General features: G+C 40.6%; 1 protein-coding gene across 3 annotated transcripts; it reads left to right on the forward strand.

The window, feature by feature from the left end:
- The first annotated feature begins 501 nt into the window (after window positions 1-501).
- On the forward strand, window positions 502-13,076 carry cldn11a (claudin 11a). 3 transcript variants are annotated; one of them, XM_060943448.1, is made up of 4 exons: window positions 502-736; window positions 986-1,190; window positions 11,715-11,879; window positions 12,549-13,076. In XM_060943448.1, exons 2-4 carry the CDS (start codon window positions 989-991, stop codon window positions 12,809-12,811), a joined length of 630 nt encoding a protein of 209 aa, XP_060799431.1. In that variant the 5' UTR covers window positions 502-736; window positions 986-988; the 3' UTR covers window positions 12,812-13,076. The 3 variants fall into 3 exon arrangements, with proteins under 3 accessions (XP_060799431.1, XP_060799430.1, XP_060799432.1); XM_060943447.1 differs by lacking the exon at window positions 502-736 and having other exon boundaries at window positions 835-1,190; XM_060943449.1 differs by lacking the exon at window positions 502-736 and having other exon boundaries at window positions 835-1,190; window positions 11,778-11,879.
- The last annotated feature ends 8,316 nt before the right edge of the window (window positions 13,077-21,392 follow it).

Genomic DNA, 21,392 nt, shown 5'->3' on the forward strand with positions numbered 1-21,392 from the left:
GTGGCTCTACAAAGAATTGATTGGGGGGGTGAATACTTATGCACACTCCAGATTTCTGGGGGGGGGTTCATCTGAATTATTGTTTGTGTTACAATAAAACAATTTTTACCTTTAAAGTGGTCGGCATGTTGTGTAAATCAAATGGTGCTAACCCTCCAAAAATCCATTTTAATTCCAGCTTGTAATGCAACAAAACAGGACAAACACCAAGGGGGGGAATACTTTTGCAAGACACTGTATCTCCAGAGTATTTCTTATAGTTCTATATATACAGTACACACTCTTCAGTCAGTAGAGGTCAGTCACACACTAATAGCGTGGTGTGTACACACACTCTCCATCAGACTGCTTTCAGTCCACGCTCGCTCAGAAGCTCCACCTCTCTCTGATTGGCTGAGAGTTTTCTTCCTCTCTCTGATTGGCTGAAAGTAGTGCGTGGTTGTTTATTCTATAAAAACGGCTCCTGAGGTGTTCCCCCTTCTCTAAACCTCCAGCACAGGATGAAGCTCACACACCGGATTATCATCAGCAGCAGCAGCCATCCTGCAGAACTCGACACCCAAACCATCCAGCTCTTCTAAATACAACATTCTGTTATTCTTTTCATTTTTCAGCCCTTTTTATTGTATTTCTATTTTTTGTAATGGATATTGGAATTGAAGAGAAGTTTTAATTTTTAGTATTTTATTTTAAAACTTTTCTTGTTTGATTTTTCAATTTTGTTATCCCGAGAAAAGTAAAGTTCCTTTCTTTTTTAGTGTTATATATTTTTAATTGTTTTATTTTTATTTTTTCCTGTTACTTACATAATTACTAACAGACGGTATTATTTTATCTAGTTATTTATTTTACATTTTGTTGTTTGATTTGATTATTTTCAATACAGCAGTGAATCAGGACTTTATTATTTTTATTATTTTTAAAAATATCTAGTTTTATTCCTCCACATTAATACCGTGTGGTGATGGCGAGCGTGTGCCTGCAGCTGATGGGGTTCCTCCTGAGTACTGTGGGGTGGATCTGTGTGATCATCGCCACCTCCACCAGTGACTGGGTGATCCGCTGTAAATACGGCATGAACACGTGCAGGAAGATGGATGAGCTGGAGACCAAAGGCTTGTGGGAGCAGTGTGTGATCTCCACCGCACTTTACCACTGCTTCTCCCTCAACCAGATCCTCGAGCTGCCCGGTGAGTCACAGTACTGCACACACACACACCCCACAGTACTGCACACACACATACACACCCCACAGTACTGCACGCACACACACACACACACACACACACCCCACAGTACTGCACACACACACACACACACACCCCACAGTACTACACACACACACACCCCACAGTACTGCACACACACACACACACACACACACACACACACACCCCACAGTACTGCACACACACACACACACACACACCCCACAGTACTGCACACACACACACACACACACACACACACCCCACAGTACTGCACACACACACACACCCCCCACAGTACTGCACACACACACACACACACACACCCCCCACAGTACTGCACACACACACACACACACCCCACAGTACTGCACACACACACACACACACACACACACACACCCCACAGTACTACACACACACACACACACACACACACACACACCCCACAGTACTACACACACACACACACACACACACACACACCCCACAGTACTACACACACACACACACACCCCACAGTACTACACACACACACACACACACACACACACCCCACAGTACTGCACACACACACACACACACACACACACACACACACACACACACACCCCACAGTACTGCACACACACACACGCACACCCCACAGTACTGCACACACACACACGCACACCCCACAGTACTGCACACACACACACGCACACCCCACAGTACTGCACACACACACATGCACACCCCACAGTACTGCACACACACACACACACACACACGCACACCCCACAGTACTGCACACACACACACACACACACACACACACACACACACACACACACACACCCCACAGTACTGCACACACACACATGCACACCCCACAGTACTGCACACACACACACACACACACACACACACACACACACACACCACAGTACTGCACACACACACACACACCACAGTACTGCACACACACACATGCACACCCCACAGTACTGCACACACACACACACACACACACACACACACACACACACACACACACCCCACAGTACTGCACACACACACACACACACACACACACCCCACAGTACTGCACACACACACATGCACACCCCACAGTACTGCACACACACACACACACACACACATGCACACCCCACAGTACTGCACACACACACACACACACACACACACACACACACACCCCACAGTACTGCACACACACACATGCACACCCCACAGTACTGCACACACACACACACACACACACACACACACACACACACACACACACACACACACACACCACAGTACTGCACACACACACACACACCACAGTACTGCACACACACACATGCACACCCCACAGTACTGCACACACACACACACACACACACACACACACACACACACACACACACCCCCCACAGTACTGCACACACACACACACACACACACACACCCCACAGTACTGCACACACACACATGCACACCCCACAGTACTGCACACACACACACACACACACACATGCACACCCCACAGTACTGCACACACACACACACACACACACACACACACACACACACACCCCACAGTACTGCACACACACACATGCACACCCCACAGTACTGCACACACACACACACCCCACAGTACCCTTCAAATCTCATAGTTTTTTTTGTTTTCATGATTAAATGTTGATTGTGGAATGTATTTATTTTGTTCTTAAAATATAAATAGTGTTTATTATTGCAGTATTCTTTATAAAATATTGCAATTAAAATGGAAATCAATGAGTGATTAAAATCTAAATATTTAATTCTCTGTATTTGATCACATGCATTATAATGTACAAGAACACTATAATATACAGTACTGTGCAAAAGTCTTGGCACCCTATATAGTTTCCCATCCACACTTTGTTATAGATTTCCATTTTATGATTTCTACATTATCGAGTCAAAACATTACAAAAACATTTTAGAGTTCCAAATGTTTAGGGTTTTTTGTTTTGTTTTTTTCCAGCACAAGATGAAACATTACAGAGGAAAAAAAAAAAAAACTGGCTGTAATATGTCTGAGCAGCATATTCAATAAGAGAACGCTTTTCAGATGAAAAAAGAAAGCATAATGAAGGCTGCTGGGTTTTGGTGTAAAATGAAGAAGTGAGTGTGACAGTCAAAGTGTCCAGAAGAACTGTGGCTGGTTCTGTAAGATGCTCAGGAAAACCTACAGATCATTTCCACATAAAACTGACCTCACTGGACCTGAGACGGAAAAATATATTTTTTAAAGCAAAGGGTCGTCTCACACCAAATACTGACTGTTTCATTAATTATGGCTCACTGATTACTGTTTATAGTATTTTTAAATATTGAAACATTTAATTTCATTATTTTTTAAGCCATTTTTGGTCGAAAGCATTTCTTTACATGTAACAAAGACTTTTGCACAGTAGTGTGTGTGTGTGTGTGTTGTTTGTACAATCTACATGGTACCATACATATTACACTTACAGTCAGAAGTTTACATACGGAGAGATGAATGTGATGGTGATGTTTGGTTTTCACGGATTCTCTGAACTGATGTTTTTCTCTGACAGAACGATGAAAACACACACCTTTAATCTTTAACAAAAATTCAGTGCAGAAGATTTTATTTAATTTTGGTGTGAAATCAACACAGGGTCAAAATTATACATACAGCCACCTAATATCTGATTAAATCTCCCTGAGCGAGTTTCTCCTTCACCAGACGCTTCTGTTCCCATCAACGAGCTTCTGTCAGAGTTCTGGTTGGATATTTGTCTTCTCTTCTCAGCAGAATTGGTTGAGTTCTGATAAGTGTGTGTGTGTGTGTGTGTGCGCTCTGGAACAGACCTGACTTTTACTCACACCCCACATATTTCTGACAGGGTTGAGATCAGGACTTGTTTGAAGCTGAATGTTCTCCTGCTTTATCCTCCACAACCAGCTGTGATGTGTGTTTGAGGTCTCTGTCCTGTTGGAACACACAACTGGGTTCAAGCTTCTGATGGTTTGAGGTTCTGCTGAAGAATTCTGAGGTTCTCCATCCACTTTGTGCAGTGCATCAGTTCCACTGGCAGTAAAACAGCCCCAGGGCCTGATGTGGGTCGAGAAAGCAAAACCTGTACTTCAGTAAAAATATTGAATGAATAACTTTATTTAAACACAATAAGTTGATCAGCAGAGCTGGTGGAGTTGTGCATGTACAGGTACAAATAATTTGTCAGCTGTCCATCACTAGTGATGATGACTGCTTCCATATGATGCAAAGAAACACAGATGGGCCATGAGGCCCACACCAGAGCAACAAAATCACCTGCACCGGAGCAGCACAAATGGCCCAACCGAGCCGCTACGAAATGTCTGGCCTTGTGAGCTCTTGTATATTATTCTCCTCTCCTAATGAAGTGCCTTGCACAGTAAGGTAAGACAAATGATGTCATGCCCCCATGTTGTCTCTCTGGACCTCCAGACCTGATGCCAAGTGGTGCACAAACGTGCCACAGACCTGACGGGTATAGAAGTTTCCCCACAGTAATGACTGACTTGCCAAATGATGCCATCCATTGGCCATTTGAGTGGCACTTCCACATGCTATCTCACCATTGACCCTGTTGGGTTAATCTGCCACATTGCACTGAAAAGCACCCTGCTGCCTTTTATGGCTTATTAGTGATATACTATTTAACCCATAGCTGGAACCCAGGGAGGTGCTACCACTCCGGACCAGAGCAATGGGGATTAACCATTTGAATTGATACCATTTTTCCCAATACTCAAGTCCTCCTGGACCTGAGACTCACCACCAGTTGCAGTTTATAGTCAAACCCAGGTCTCATCTCATTATCTGTAGCCGCTTTATCCTGTTCTACAGGGTCGCAGGCGAGCTGGATCCTATCCCAGCTGACTACGGGCGAAAGGCGGGGTTCACCCTGGACAAGTTGCCAGGTCATCACAGGGCTGACACATAGACACAGACAACCATTCACACTCACATTCACACCTACGCTCAATTTAGAGTCACCAGTTAACCTAACCTGCATGTCTTTGGACTGTGGGGGAAACCGGAGCACCCGGAGGAAACCCACGCGGACACGGGGAGAACATGCAAACTCCGCACAGAAAGGCCCTCGCCGGCCACGGGGCTCGAACCCAGAACCTTCTCGCTGTGAGGTAACAGCACTAACCACTACACCACCGTGCCGCCCCACAAATAACATAATTTAAAGCAATTTTGCCACAGGTTAGTTTCATAACTCTTCAGGATAAAGAGAAGAGAGATGAGTCACGGGAGAGAGAGATGCACAACACCAAGCTCTGCGTGTGTGTGTGTGTGTGTGTGTACTATTTAGTTGTACTTTGCCAGTTCATTTGTATGGTTGGTTTGTTTCCTTGACTGTTTGTTTCCTTGACTGTAGTCAGGCTGTCTGTTGTCGCCCAAATGAGGATGGGTTCCCTTTTGAGTCTGGTTCCTCTCGAGGTTTCTTCCTCATGTTGTCTGAGGGAGTTTTTCCTTGCCACCGTCGCCACAGGCTTCATCATTGGGGATAGATTAGGGATAAAATTAGCTCGTTTTAAGTCGTTCAAATTGTGTAAAGCTGCTTTGCGACAATGTTTATTGTTAAAAGCGCTGTACAAATAAACTTGATTTGTTCACTTGGCACTAGAACTTTCTAGTCTAGAAGTTCAGCACTTCCTGTACCTGACTTTTTCACTTGTTGTACGTTGCTTTGGATAAGAGCATCTGCTAAATGTAATGTAATGTAATGTAATGAATCTGCAGTTATTTAGTGAAAGTTCATTATGTCTAACTATTCAAACTGTTCTTTAAGTTTGTTTCTTAAGACAAGGATTTTTTAAGATGTTACCTTGTTGACAGTTTCGGCGATAAACTTCCGCCTTCTTCAAAACAGTCACCAGATGTCGAGTGGTGACGTGCCTTATCAGCTGATGTTACTCTATGGAGGCGTGAACGTCCCGCCCAATTTGACAGGTAGTTCACGCCTCCTGCTGTCAGGTCGCTCCTCCAGGACGGCGCTCCAGGTGTGCGACAGCGCGTACGCTCCCTCATCCCGGTTCATCGTCCTCTGCGCCCGCTTGCGTATCTCCACTGCCTCCAAAATCCAACGCTGATATCTATTTTCTTCAGTGCGAATGACTCTGGCCTCTTCCCAATTCATTATATGATTTTGTCGTTTGCAGTGGTCTGAAATGGCTGATTTTAGGTTTTCTTGGTGTGCTTTTTCTTTTTCGGATCTTGTGAGTCTTTTTGTTGTTTCTTTTTCACATTCTATTTGGTGTTCTTTTCTGCGAGCATGGAAGCATCTGCCCGTTTCACCAATATAGACTTTATTACATGAACGGCAAGGGATTTCATAGATGACGTTGCATTTATTGTCCAGTTGTATTTTGTCTTTGGGGTGAACTAGCAGCTGTCGGAGGTTCTTGTATGGTTTGACCGGGGTGTTGATGTGGTATTTCCTCATGGATCGTTGGATGCGTTCTGTAACTCCTTTTATGTATGGTAATGTGACAAAGCCCCGGTTTGTTTTTTCTGTGTTTTTTCTTGTTTGTTTGTTTCTTTCCTTTTTTTGTGTCTGTGATTTTCCTTTTCGAATTGCCCACGGTGGATATTGGCAGTTTTTTAATGCCTGTTGGATGTGTTGTTCCTCCTCCTGTCTGTCTTTCTCCTCCGTGATGTTCTGTGTTCGGTCGTATAGTGTTCTGATTACTGACATTTTATGTGCGATGGGATGCTCAGATGTCCAGAGAAGATATTGGTCGGTGTGTGTAGGTTTTCTGTATGTTGTAATTCTGATATTACCTTCTTCTGTGTGGTGTATTTTTAGGTCCAGAAATGTTATTGTCTTGTCCGTTTCCTCTTCGTGTGTGAATCTGATGTTGCCTGTCTTGTCTATGGAGTTTAGGTGATCTGTGAGTTGTTGTGTGTGGCCTGTTTTGATTATTTCAAGAATGTCATCAACGTATCTTTTCCAGAAGATAGGTTTGCATTTGTCCGGTGCTGTTTCTATGGCTCGGGTTTCCAGATCCTCCATAAAAAAGTTGCATAGAGTGGCAGATAGCGAGTCCCCCATTGCAAATCCCTCTTTTTGTCTGTAAATTGTGCCTCTGAATTGGAAATATGTGGAAATGGAGATGAAATGTAATAGTTTTGTTATGTCCTGTGCTGTAAGTTTTGTACGTTTTTTCACGGTTCTGTCTGCTTTTAACCGGTTTTCTACTATGTTGAGAGTGTTTGTGACCAGTGTTTTTGTAAAGAGGGATATGACGTCATGTGATACAAAAATTTCATCCTTTTTTATCTTGATTTCCTTTAGTTCTTTCGCCAGTTGTTTTGAGTTTTTGCAGTGGTATTCCGTGAGTCCGAGGAGTGGTTTAATTATGTCTGCCAGCATCTTGGAAAGGTTGTAAGTAACTGACCCTATACTGTCTACTATGGGTCTTAGTGGTGCTCCGGGTTTATGAATTTTCGGTGTGCCGTATATCCGGGGGGTGATGTCTGCTGTGGGGATGAGGTGGTTAGGGTTAGAAATACACCACACAGAAGAAGGGAACATTAGAATTACAACATACAGAAAACCTACACACACCGACCAATATCTTCTCTGGACATCTGAACATCCCATCGCACACAAAATGTCAGTAATCAGAACACTATACGACCGAGTACAGAACATCACGGAGGAGAAAGACAGACAGGAGGAGGAACAACACATCCAACAGGCATTAAAAAACTGCCAATATCCACCGTGGGCAATCCGAAAAGGAAAATTACAGACACAAATAAAAGAAAAAAAACAAACAAGAAAAAACACCGAAAAAACAAACCGGGGCTTTGTCACACTACCATACATAAAAGGAGTTACAGAACGCATCCAACGATCCATGAGGAAATACCACATCAACACCCCGGTCAAACCATACAAGAACCTCCGACAGCTGCTAGATCACCCCAAAGACAAAATACAACTGGACAATAAATGCAATGTCATCTATGAAATCCCTTGCCGTTCATGTAATAAAGTCTATATTGGTGAAACGGGCAGATGCTTCCATGCTCGCAGAAAAGAACACCAAATAGAATGTGAAAAAGAAACAACAAAAAGACTCACAAGATCCGAAAAAGAAAAAGCACACCAAGAAAACCTAAAATCAGCCATTTCAGACCACTGCAAACGACAAAATCATATAATGAATTGGGAAGAGGCCAGAGTCATTTGCGCTGAAGAAAATAGATATCAGCGTTGAATTTTGGAGGCAGTGGAGATACGCAAGCGGGCGCAGAGGACTATGAACCAGGATGAGGGAGCGTATGAGCTGTCGCACACCTGGAGCGCAGTCCTGGAGGAGCGACCTGACAGCAGGAGGTGTGGACTACCTGTCAAATTGGGCGGGACGTTCACGCCTCCATAGAGTAACATCAGCTGATAAAGCACGTCACCACTCGACATCTGGTGACTGTTTTGAAGAAGGCGGAAGTTTATTGCCGAAACTGTCAACAACAAGGTAACATCTTAAAAAATCCTTGTCTTAAGAAACGAACTTAAAGAATAGTTTGAATCTGCAGTTGTTTAGAAATGGCTCCAGGAGACATTCCTGAGTGTAAATCTATGATCCTCTTTCTCAGATCTGCACTGAGCTCCTGGGACTTTCTCACTGCACTGTGTGTTGGTCAATCAAATGAGTGTCAATCAAACCCTTTTTATGTTGTGCATAGAGAAGCTTCCAGCTGCAGTCAATTAAGAGGCCTTGGACTGGGAGAGTTAAAGACGTTTTGGAAATTTCAGCTTCACTGAATTAATAATCTCAGTGGGTGTGTGAAGTTTTGACCCTGTGTTAATTTCAGACCCAAAATAAATTAAATCTTGAGCATTGAATTCTTGTATTTATTTATTTATTTATTTATTTTTATTAAAGCTGTACACTCACCGGCCACTTTATTAGGAACACCCACCCCTCTGCTGTTTGATGCAGTTCTCTAATCAGCCGATCCCTCGATGCATCAAATCCCACTGATACAAATCAAGAGCTTCAGTTAATGTTCACAATGTTCAACCATCAGAATGGGAAAAACTGTGATCTCAAAGTGTGACTTTCTCTCACTGTGGTATGGGTGTTGGTTTGATCCAGATGGACTGGTTTGAGTATTTCAGAAGCTGCTGATCTCCTGGGGTTTTCACACACAGCAGTCTCTAGAGTTTACACAGAATGGTGCAGAAAACAAAAAACACTGAGTGAGTGAGCGACAGTTCTGTGGGTGGAAACAAACGCCTTGTTGATAAGAGAGGGTCAGAGGGAAATGGACAGATTGGTTTAAGCTTTTTAGCCAGGAAGGATATAGTAACTCGTATAATCACTCTTTACAACCGTGGTGAGCAGAAAAGCATCTCAGCATGCAACAGCAGAAGAACACATTGGGTTCCACTCCTGCAGCCAAGAACAGGGATCTTACAATCAACAACACGTTCCTATTAAAGTGGCCGGGGAGTGTGTTCTGTCACAGAAAAAGATCGGTTCAGAGAAATCACTGAAAGACCAAAATTACCATCACATTTATTCATGTTCCTGTATGGAAACTTCTGACTGTAACTGTATTTTTATGGTGTGTGTTCAGAGGCAGCTTGTATCAGTGGTCTAGCAGGACTCCGCCCTTCTGTCCTTCAAAGAAAGAAAATCAGTATGTTTTCTTTTAGTGGCTATAAAAAAAAACCACAAACACAAAGAATGATATAAAATGAAGCTGCGAGGAAACGATCACTCGCCCAGCGCTGGGATATGCAGCCGAGTTTTAATCTCCGTATGGGCTCATATTTTCTAACCTGTTTCAGTGACGTTTACATCATACTAAGCAGTTGGTGTGTTATGGACTCAGTTGCAGGAGGAATGAATGTGAATGAAGTTGTTGTCTCTGATTGTCTCTGATAATTATTTTTTACTAAAATGTGCGTAATTAAATGATGATGGACTGAGCACACAAAGTACAAATTACAGAAATTACACACATTTTAGAAACATGCTTATCCAGAGAGACTTACATAATCTTCTTCTTATTGTTGTTGCTGTTATAATCATCAATTAAATTTTGGGATATAATGTATTTGATCCCTCATCAAAAAATTCCCATGCAAGTATTGGCCAAGGATGGCTCACGTGACATTAAATAGCTCCACCATTGATTAAGCAACGTATCTTCCATCCATCATCTCTAGCCGCTTTATCCTGTTCTACAGGGTCGCAGGCGAGCTGGATCCTATCCCAGCTGACTACGGGCGAAAGGCGGGGTTCACCCTGGACAAGTCGCCAGGTCATCACAGGGCTGACACATAGACACAGACAACCATTCACACTCACATTCACACCTACGCTCAATTTAGAGTCACCAGTTAACCTAACCTGCATGTCTTTGGACTGTGGGGGAAACCGGAGCACCCGGAGGAAACCCACGCGGACACGGGGAGAACATGCAAACTCCGCACAGAAAGGCCCTCGCCGGCCCCGGGGCTCGAACCCAGAACCTTCTTGCTGTGAGGCGACAGCGCTAACCACTACACCACCGTGCCGCCCTGTTTACATTCTAAGTGGAGATTATTTTGTTGGACATTTTGTATAAAGTTTTTATTTATCAAATTTGCAGAAAATAAAAATGCTCCATTTCTCAAAATCCAGTGAATATGGATAGAATAAAACAGTTTATCCACTCAGTCTCTTCGTACAGGGATTATAGATGGTGCTACGCATCTTGTCGGCTGTCAGCTCATGTACGACTCGATTTCATGAAATAACTGTTAAATATTTCAGTTTAGCAAATATAATGTATTGCAAATCCCTTTTTGAAGTGATGGCTAGTTTATTTAATTGTGATCAGTTACACAGAATTTTAAGAATTTTAAACATCTATCAGTCTATTTCGATCTGACAATTGCTCCACCCTCCAGGGAAGGCTCTCCACTAGATTTTGGGGCGTGGCTGTGGGGATATGTGTTCATTAGTGAGATCAGACCCTGATGTTGGGATGTTGAGGAAGCGCCAGTTCATCCCAAAGGTGTTCAGTGGGGTTGAGTTCAGTCAGGACTCTGTGCAGGACACTCGAGTTCTTCACTCCAACCTTCACACACACACACCATGTCTTCATGGAGTTCCTGTGCTTTGTGCTTAGGAACATTGAGCACAGGTTTGGACTCTTAGTTCCAGTGACAGAAAACTGCAATGTTATAGAATACAGAGACGATCCGCACAACTGTGTGCTTCATACTCCTATGGCAGCAGTTTGGGGAAGAAGCACATATAGGTATGATGGTTGGGGTGCACATACTTTTGACCATATAGTGTAGATAGCCATGCCCTCCAGTGGTAATGTTAGCTTGATGAATTGGTATCATCAGTCAACGCACCTTAAGGTCACATTGTTAACACTGTAGTCGTAACCTGTTAACTGTTCTTAGCATTCTTGACTGTGTGTTGTAGTGTACATCCAGACATGTCGTGCGTTAATGATCTCAGCGTGTATCCTCGGTTTACCCGCCGCAGCACTCCTGCTCTCCTCCATGCCATGCTTCCATCTTGGAGATGATTCAGTGAATGACAAGAACAAACGTTCAGCCATCGGAGGGATCCTGGTGCTCGTAGTGGGTAAGCAAACACGCGCACGCGTTTGTAAACACACTGTTATGTTGCGTTTAAATGCAGTCAGGCTTACCGTTAAGTTCTTCAGTCTTGTATTATTCACCACCAAATTCTGGCAGTTCGAGTCAGAAAACACTTTTACTCAAACGGAGTATTTTCTGATGATTTACCAGCACATCTGAGAGAAAGGGTGATGTTCTGGCTCATTTCCAGTGTCGCTCTGCCAGTGCAAAAGACTTCACTACTGCGTGCTATTTAGATAAATCACGATCCTCCGGTATTAGCTAATATTTGGTTCCATCCAAAAGCACCATTGTCTTGCCTTAACATTGTACAGGGGTTTGTGTAATTTCTGTCCATGTGGACCTCCAAGGACGAAACCATCTTTCAAAGCTTTCTAACAAGAGCATGTTATTTTTATGATGTTAATATTATTTTAATTAATATCCAGTTTTCACTTCACATCTACATTTCCTACAGTGTTTGATTCACTCCAGTAGTGTTTAGTCAACACCCACAGAATTCAGTTAACACCCAGTCTTTAAATAAACACTCTGTGTCTACAGTGTTGAATTATTAACAACATTTAAGTTAAAGTTACCAGTGCAGTGTTTCTCTATCGTGGAATCAAATGGAATATGGCTTATTAGTGTGTGTGGGTTCATGTTCCCACAGCCATGTTCAGTCTGGCGTCCACCATATGGTTCCCGGTTGGAGCTCATCAGGAACTCGGGCTGATGTCATTCGGGTTTTCTCTGTACTCTGGCTGGGTGGGCGGGGCTTTGTCCCTCCTGGGGGGCTGTATCCTCACCTGCTGCTCCATTAACTCCACCCCCTCATACCAGGAAAATAACCACCACTCCTACTACTCCAAACAGAACACACCCACCAACCAGACTCCACCCACTGGCAACCACGCCAAGACTGCACATGTCTGATGTTTCTACAGTGCATCTCTCTCTCTCTCTCTGCCTCTAAATACATATGATTTGTAAATAGATTTTTTTAATGTGTGCAGTTTTTGATTATTTTAAGCTAATTACTGTATCTCCAACATCCAGTTTTCTTAAACACAGACTTCTATAAAAGAGAGAGAATTTCTAAAGTCATTTTTGTTCTTAATTTGTTTTTATACTTTAATATATTTTTAAATGTTTGCATGTATGGTTATTAATTTTAACATGTTAAAACCTTTTCTTTACATCCACTGTCTCTGTCCCTTTATTCACTCTTTCTGGATGATTATTCAGACTGTTAATGTTCAGCTTTGATATCATCAATATATAATACTTTTTTTAAATTCTACATTTCAGGAAACATCCTGTTCTTATTTACACTCTGGGCTTTTGAGTTCAGTGAAGCTGTAAAACTGAGCAGAGTTGCCAGGTCTGTGCATCAAATCCAGCCTAAAACAAACAAACAAACAAACAAAAAACCCAATTAGACCTAAAACCAGTCTAAATCCAGTTCAGGAATACAGAAGTCTTGAACTGCATTTTGTGGGGAAAAAATGTGTTCTCATTATTTCCAATGAGTAACATCATGTTATGTTGAATCATTTCCTCAACATTTATTATAACTGGTTATCATGTTCAACTTACTAACTCGTTCTTTTCTATTTTTACTTCATTGTTTTGACTCATTAACCTGATATTCCACAATATTCATTATCTTGACTCCTAATACTGAAAATGTCAGGAATCTACAGTAAATCCGCTGTTTTGACTGTACAGTATGACTACGGTGCACTGAAGCTGAGTGTGTTTAAGTCTATTAACAATCACGATATAAAAATATTCAGTATTTGTTTATATCTGTTTTAACTGAATTCCATTAAAGCGATCTCTGTCTAACTGAATATCTGAGGAACAACATAAAGAATAATGATATATTGATTGATGGACTGTGCTGTGTTCGAATATTAAAATGAAATAATGAGAAATTAAGTTGAATAATAAGTCAAAATAATAATCTGAAATAGTTTGATATGTTGGAATTAGATATTGATTGATTCCAAACAGTAAAGTAAAAAATGCAATAATCAAAACATAGTCATGAACAAACAGAATAGTGTAGCCACAAGGCAATAACATAATAATGTTCGGAAAGGGTTAGGAAGAAGTAAATAACTTATCAAATCCTAACCCTCTATACCACCGCTAATCAAACGTCATTAATTGGTGATATTAATTGGAACTAACTTATTAAAGTCAAATAATAATGATGAAATAATAATGAATTATTTATAATGAAATAATAATGAAGCACATCACCTTTTTTCCACACTTCAGGGCTTCCAAACGCTGATTAACTGATTCACTCTCATCTTTTGTGGCTTTTGGAAGTTTTGTTGCAAGTAAATATTCCTAATTTATATAAAATGTCCAACTTCGAATTTGTGGGCAAAAAAGAACATGTTTTGCTTATAATTGTAAATGTTGGTGGTTTTAAAATCTTTATATTTTTTGTTGTGTTTTATTCTATTTTTTTTTTGACAGAAAACAAAACAACTGTAACTCAAATCACCACCCAAACAGCCTCAAACTTGGTTATTTATTACAAAACACTTGTATGTTTTTTATTTTATTAATGAAATAAAAAGGAATTGTTTTCTCCATATGAAAGTGTCTCTTCTGAAGATCAGGTCAGACTGTGGACATGTGACATTCTCACTGTTGCAATGTTTACGACGACGCAGTGAGGTGACGGAGGTGACGTGGCGTCCCGATGCTCCGTCTCATGTAGAAGTTATGAATTAATCAGATATTTGGAACCTGTCTAATGTGGAAAAACATTTACTTTACTTGGGGAAATAATGGCCATATTGTTAGTAATTATGTAAAAAAGAACATGGTGATTAATATATCTAAAAATAACTATTTTCAGTTTACACTGATCAGCCATACCATTAAACCCATTAAGAGGTGACGTGAATATCATTGATTATCTTATTCCAGTGGAGCCTATCGAGGGGTGGGGTTTATTAGGGGCGGGGTTTATTAGGGGTGGGGTTTATTAGGCAGCAAGAGAACAGTCAGTTCTTGAAGTTGATGTGTTGGAAGTAGGAAAAATGGGCAAGTGTAAAGATCTGAGGGACGCTGACAGATTGTGATGGTGAGATGACTGGGTCTGAACATCAACATGGCCATCCTGTGGGGTGTTCCCGATATGCAGTGGTTAGTACCAAACAAAAGTGGTCCAAAGATCCAAAGGACAACTGGTGACCCAGCGACAGGGTCATGGGTGTCGAAGGCGCATTGATTCACATGGGGCACAAAGGCTAACCCATATGGTCCAATCCCACAGAAGAGCTACTATAGTACAAACTGTTGAAGTTAATGCTTTTGACACCTTTCTGTTTTAACCAGCATTCACTTTTAAAAATAAATGAAAGGGTTAGGCTATGGCCTATGGCCGAAATATCCAAAATTATGGTTCACCTCAAACCTGCTTGACATTTTGACTTCCAATTTATAACATGACATGCATCTCTAAGAGCCCAAAAAGAGATTTTCCTGCATTCTTTTTGGACAACAATTTCATATATGACCAGACTGTTCATTGTGCTGTCCCCTTATCTCCTGAACCAAATTCACACATCGTCACTTGTATGTACAAGTCCAGTATCACTGACCTGGCTGCTACTAGGATAGCTATAGTGTTGACCAAATTGTCCAAAACTGGGGTCACTCTCATATCCTCTTAACCTTTTGACCAGAAGGCATTAAACTTTGATTTTTGACTCCAGTGACTCTGGGGACATTTCGCCAAAACGTCCTTATGTTGCTGAAACGTTGATCTGTTTTGATGCCGTGATCCCAGACTTGGATTTGATGCTCCTTCAGGTGATCTGCCTGAGGCTTTTTAGAAATCTGATCTAGATTTCCTTGGAATTTTGACCTACAGTTACCAAATGTGTATATGTCAGGTATCTTAAAGGTAGCTTATGTGCACTACATTCAGTGGCTCTTATTGCACTCATGTGGTGAAAGATATCTGAGAGATTGCTGTCACCAAGGTGGATATGGTGTTCATTGAGTTTAATTGCTGTGTGACGACCTCTGTTATCAAATTGGACGTATGTTGGAACAAGACAACACTAAAGGCATTGAAGAAAGGGATTTGAATATTACTTTTTGACTTTTTACTGTTTGACAGTAGCTCTTCTGTGGGATTGGACCATATGGACTAGCCTTCATGCCCCATGTGAATCAATGCGCCTTCGACACCCATGACCCTGTCGCTGGTTCACCGGTTGTCCTTTGGATCCTTGGACCGCTTTTGTTCAGTACGAACCACTGCATATCGGGAACACCCCACAGGTAGCCTGGGAAATCCCATGCTGCTTTGCACAATCGTTCCGATCTGAAAAGACAGCATGGAAACTATGGTCTAAAGGCTCGCCTGAGTTAGGGAGCCAATCAGAGAGTGGGGAGGGTTGGAAAGACGGTGACGCGTACTACTCGACAAACGGAAGCTTGTAGTTTATTTGGGACTGTTTACGGATCACATTTAACATGGCGGCGAGCGATACGAACCAAACTTTCGATCAAGCTTGAGACACTGTTCTGAATAGTTTAGAGTGAAAGTTTGTTTTAAAAAAAGAACAGCGTTTGGCGTTACAGTCTTTCTTCGCCTCTTCGTCTTCTTCGTCGCTCTAACTACGCCACCGGGTACAACTGCCATGATTGGCCATGGGCTACGTATACGCCAAATGATAGACATTCGCAATGTCCAATAAACGGCCGTTGACAATCGTAAACCCCACCTCCCCTACGAGAAATTCAATAGGTGGATTCCAGACCATATTTCACTTGTGATATGGTCTGGTGTTAACCAGACTACCCCACAGGATGGCCATTTTGGAGATGTTCAGACCCAATCATCTCACCATCACAATCTGTCAGAGTCGCTCAGATCTTTACACTCGTCCATTTTTCCTGCTTCCAGCACATCAACTTCAAGAACTGACTGTTCTCTTGCTGCCTAATAAACCCCACCCCTAATAAACCCCACCCCTCGACAGGTGCCACTGGAATGAGATAATCAATGATATTCACTTCATCTGTCAGTGGGTTTAACATTATGGCTGATCGTTGTGTTCCTGTCGCAGAATAGATTTCTAATTGATTTTTTTTTTTACATTTAGGTGTTACTATCCATATCTAGACTAAAAAACATTTTTTAAAATAAAAATATCTTCGCAGCACTCTATACTTAGTTTGGCAATTTGATGAATTAGCCTAGCATTAGCTGATATGAAATGAAAACAGACTTTACAGGGTGTTTATTACACTTTGACTTCATCATCTTTCTTGGAAAGAAACTCTAGACATTGTTAATCTAAAAATGTTATAGTAATCTAAAAAAGGAAGTCAAGCTTGAAACGTAAACACAACAGTGAAACAATGTGCAGGGATCAGTAATGCTAAGTGCAATGCTAATTTTTAAAAACACTAACGATCCTTGTGATCATGTCACGTCCAAATTTCATTACTGTTGATAACTGGATGTTTTAGGACGTTATCTCCTTTTGAACTCAGAAAGCAATGAGGTTTATAGAGGAAAAAGGCAGCGCCTTCAGCAGCAGCAGCAGATCCCTTCTGTCTTTTATTATTAGCACCATTTCGATTTTTGGAAGTGTTTCCTTCTTTAATACATAATAAATAAATAAAAAACCCACGAGCTGGGAAAATACTGAGAGTAATATATCACTAAAGTAAAGCTGCACAAAATGTTTGTGACTGTTGGGAAAAGTACGAGGTTCTGATGCGTCTGCATAACGCTAGTCTGATCTTATTGTTTGCAGAATGACAGGGATCAGAAAGCTAGCTCATGTTAATTATATTCTGCTAATGAACCTGTTCTAATGTTTTATCTTATTAGCAAAGATTTGTTTTAGAAAAATAGCATTTTTAAAAAATAATTTTAAAACAGTGTGAAACAGTAAATTAAACCTGCAGATATCAGATGCCGTGTGTGTGTGTGTGTGTGTGTGTGTGTGCGCGCGCGCATGTGTTAAAGGCATACAGTAGTGCTAATCATCATGCTAACCGCATAAAATGCTAATTCGCAGAGCTAACTGCAGAGTGCTAACCATCATCATTACTACATAATGCTAATTGCAATGCTAACTGCATAAATGCTAATGTTTATGTAGTACTCATCATGATTACTCCATAATGCTAATGGAAATGCTAATCGCAATGCTAATCACATAAAATGCTCATCGCAGCGCTAACTGCATAATGCTAATCGCAATGCTAATTGCTTTAATCCTATTGTTAGTTTTTTTCTTTTTTATCAGACATCTAATTTTTTAGGTTTGTTTACCTGACATGTTTCGACGTACGACAGAAGATAATAAACATCAGCGCTGGATCAGGGAGGCCATAGAGATCCGTAAGCGAAGTCCGAGGACCATCAACCGAGATGAGGGAGCATACATGCTCTCCCATACCTGGAGTGCCATCTTGCAGGGGACGAACTGACAGTAGAAGGCGTGACCGACCTGTCAATCCAGACAGGAAGGCCACGCCTTCGGAAACATCAGCTGATAAAAGATGCATCACCAATAACATCCGGTGACACTCTGAGGAAGACGACAGTCATACGTCGAAACATGTCAGGTAAACAAACCTAAAAAATTAGATGTCTGATAAAGAAAAAACTAACAATATTCAATATAAGACATAATGAATGTAATCGAAAGATGCTTTAATGCTAACTGCATAGTGCTAACTGCATAGTGCTAATCGCAATGCTAATTGCTTTAATGCTAACTGCATAGTGCTAACTGCATAGTGCTAATTGCAATGCTAATTGCCTTGATGCTAACTGATCCCTGTTGTCTCTGTCATTAATTCCAGCAGCAGTAAAGTGTTTCTGTTAGTTTGTTCCTCTTAAGTCATATCTTTTAAAAAGATAAACGCTAAATCTTTTTAGCTCAGAATCAGCATTTAACTTTGAGCTAACAGATAACAAGGCTCAGGACGTTCTGTCTGCGAAAGCAGCGAAACAAGATCTCTGGAAGCAGCAGAGGGAAATATATATATATATGAGAGTGATTCCACGCTTATGGGTACTGAAATGGGGACATGAACTTATTTTTAAAAATTCACCTAAAACCATTTCTTTTTTTTACCATCAGGTCACAAAACATGTAATCTTTAATGAATGATATGTTAAAAGATAACTTTAATTTTCTGAGATGTAATAAAAACATATTTATATGCCAAAGTCAGAACGTAACAGAAGTGTTGTGGACATATATATTCTCAATTTTAACAATGTAGAATTACTTTTTGAAACATAGGAAGGTGATGTTTTAGCAAATATAATTAATAAACATGTGTAGTAGAATAAACATACACATTCTTTCAATAAGATTAATATGGTATATAGCTAGATTGTAATTAATTTGTAACAGACGCGAGATGGACAATCGTAACAGAAGTAATGTAACAGACATCATTTTGGAACTCATAGGCTTGACTTTGGCATATAAATATGTTTTTATTACATCTCAGAAAATTAAAGTTATCTTTTAACATATCATTCATTAAAGATTACATGTTTTGTGACCTGATGGTAAAAAAAGAAATGGTTTTAGGTGAATTTTTAAAAATAAGTTCATGTCCCCATTTCAGTACCCATAAGCGTGGAATCACTCATATATATATATATATATATATATATATATATATATATATATATATATATATATAAAGCTAAAACTGACTATTACACCTCACACTCTTGAGTTTTTAGTTTTCTTCTTGCGTGTGCCACGAAAATATTCCTCTTTGTAAGGATTTTGTTGCCTATGCTAAGATTATGAGATATTGCTAATATTCGTGGCACCAGGAATCGGACACAGAAACACAGCCGAAGATGAAAACCAGGGAATGAAGCGAGGATGTTTTCTTATGAGAGACTCATAAGTTTTAACACAGTTTTGTTGAAGAGTGTTTACACACACACACACACACACACACACACTCTTCCCGAAGTTCGGTGTGTGTCAATGTCGTTCCATACAGTTAGCAGGTGAAATGTAACTGTATGACTCGTTCACCTCGACAGCATGAATTTCACAAATTCATACTTCAACATTGACCACCAGTTTAACAATGATGATGAGACGTGTGTGTGTGTGTGTGTGTGTGTAAAAGCCAAAGTGCACTAAAACAAACTGGTTTTAATTTAATCAAACATGAACACATGAACAGAAATCTACTGTAACTTGGTTTTGCTATTTTGTCTTTAAGTGTGTATTCCAGCATCATGTTTTTAATGTTATTATTAATCCTATTTTCCTAATTAGTAATTTCTGTTTAGCGTTGACCAAATTGAATAAATATGACATCAGTAACTATTAATGTTGATTGTAGTGCTTAGCGTAAAAACATTTTTTGTATGAGTTTAGCGACATAACATCAACAAACGATTGCTAGCTAGCTACTTATGAAAGATTAGCTAGCTTGCTAACAAACTGGCTAGCTACTTGTTATAATGTATGCGATTTTATTTTTTCGTATGATCAATATGGAGTATACAAGTTGCTAGCTAGCGATCATGTTTGAGTTAGCGTTTGTTTTTGTCATCATTTTAATACAATTTACATTATGATCAATAAACTTTTGTATCCGTTTCGCTAACTAGCTACAGTTCAACCTAAAACAGTGGATACATTTATAATTTAATAAGACTGACTGTAAACAGTTGCGTTAGTGCACTCAGACTTTCACTAACAGCAACCCTTCAGTATGTTTGTGTTTCAGATCAGGACTGAACTCAGATCAGCGTTTATTTCAACAAAAGCAGGCAAATCAAGAGTGACGCTTCATCAGGTCTGCAGTAAACAACTTTCATTGTTGCCATGACAACATCATCACACAGTGTGATGCGGCAACTGGACCACAAGTGGTGAAAAAAAAGATAGATATATATAGATAGATATATAGAGAAATATTTTCTCCTTTTTTTCAATAATTTAAACTCATACAAGAATAACATCCAAAATGCACAGAAAGAACAAGTTCACACTGGGAAGCTGATCTCACCTGAACAACACACACCCAACACACACACACTCCGAGCACAAACACAACAAGGCGCAGAGTGTCCGGTCGACAGGAAGTAGAGAAAATAAATGCTAGCCAAGTCTGAGTGCTAACAGTGGCTATTTTTTTTAAATAGATCCGTAATAAAATATTCCCTAACACAATCTCCAGTTCGAGTCGAAATGTCTCAGTGCTGAAGTCTCCATCAAACTCCAGTCAATATGAAAACGTAAAACGACTAAACGAGCTCTTTAAAAAGACACGCCTTCTTTTCCAAATATCTGAGTGCACCACGGGAACAGAACCGTTTTTATCAGCTATCAAACACTGATCTGGCGCTTCCTTCACCTGATCCTGTTTATCCTGTCAGGCTGTCTCTATAGTGATGAAAGCTAGACGTAACTAAACCCTTTAGCTTTCACTAAAAAACGAAGTTAAAGCCTGATATTATATT

Source organism: Neoarius graeffei, chromosome 17, assembly GCF_027579695.1.
Source record: "Neoarius graeffei isolate fNeoGra1 chromosome 17, fNeoGra1.pri, whole genome shotgun sequence".
In the NCBI taxonomy this organism is placed as follows: Eukaryota; Metazoa; Chordata; class Actinopteri; order Siluriformes; family Ariidae; genus Neoarius; species Neoarius graeffei.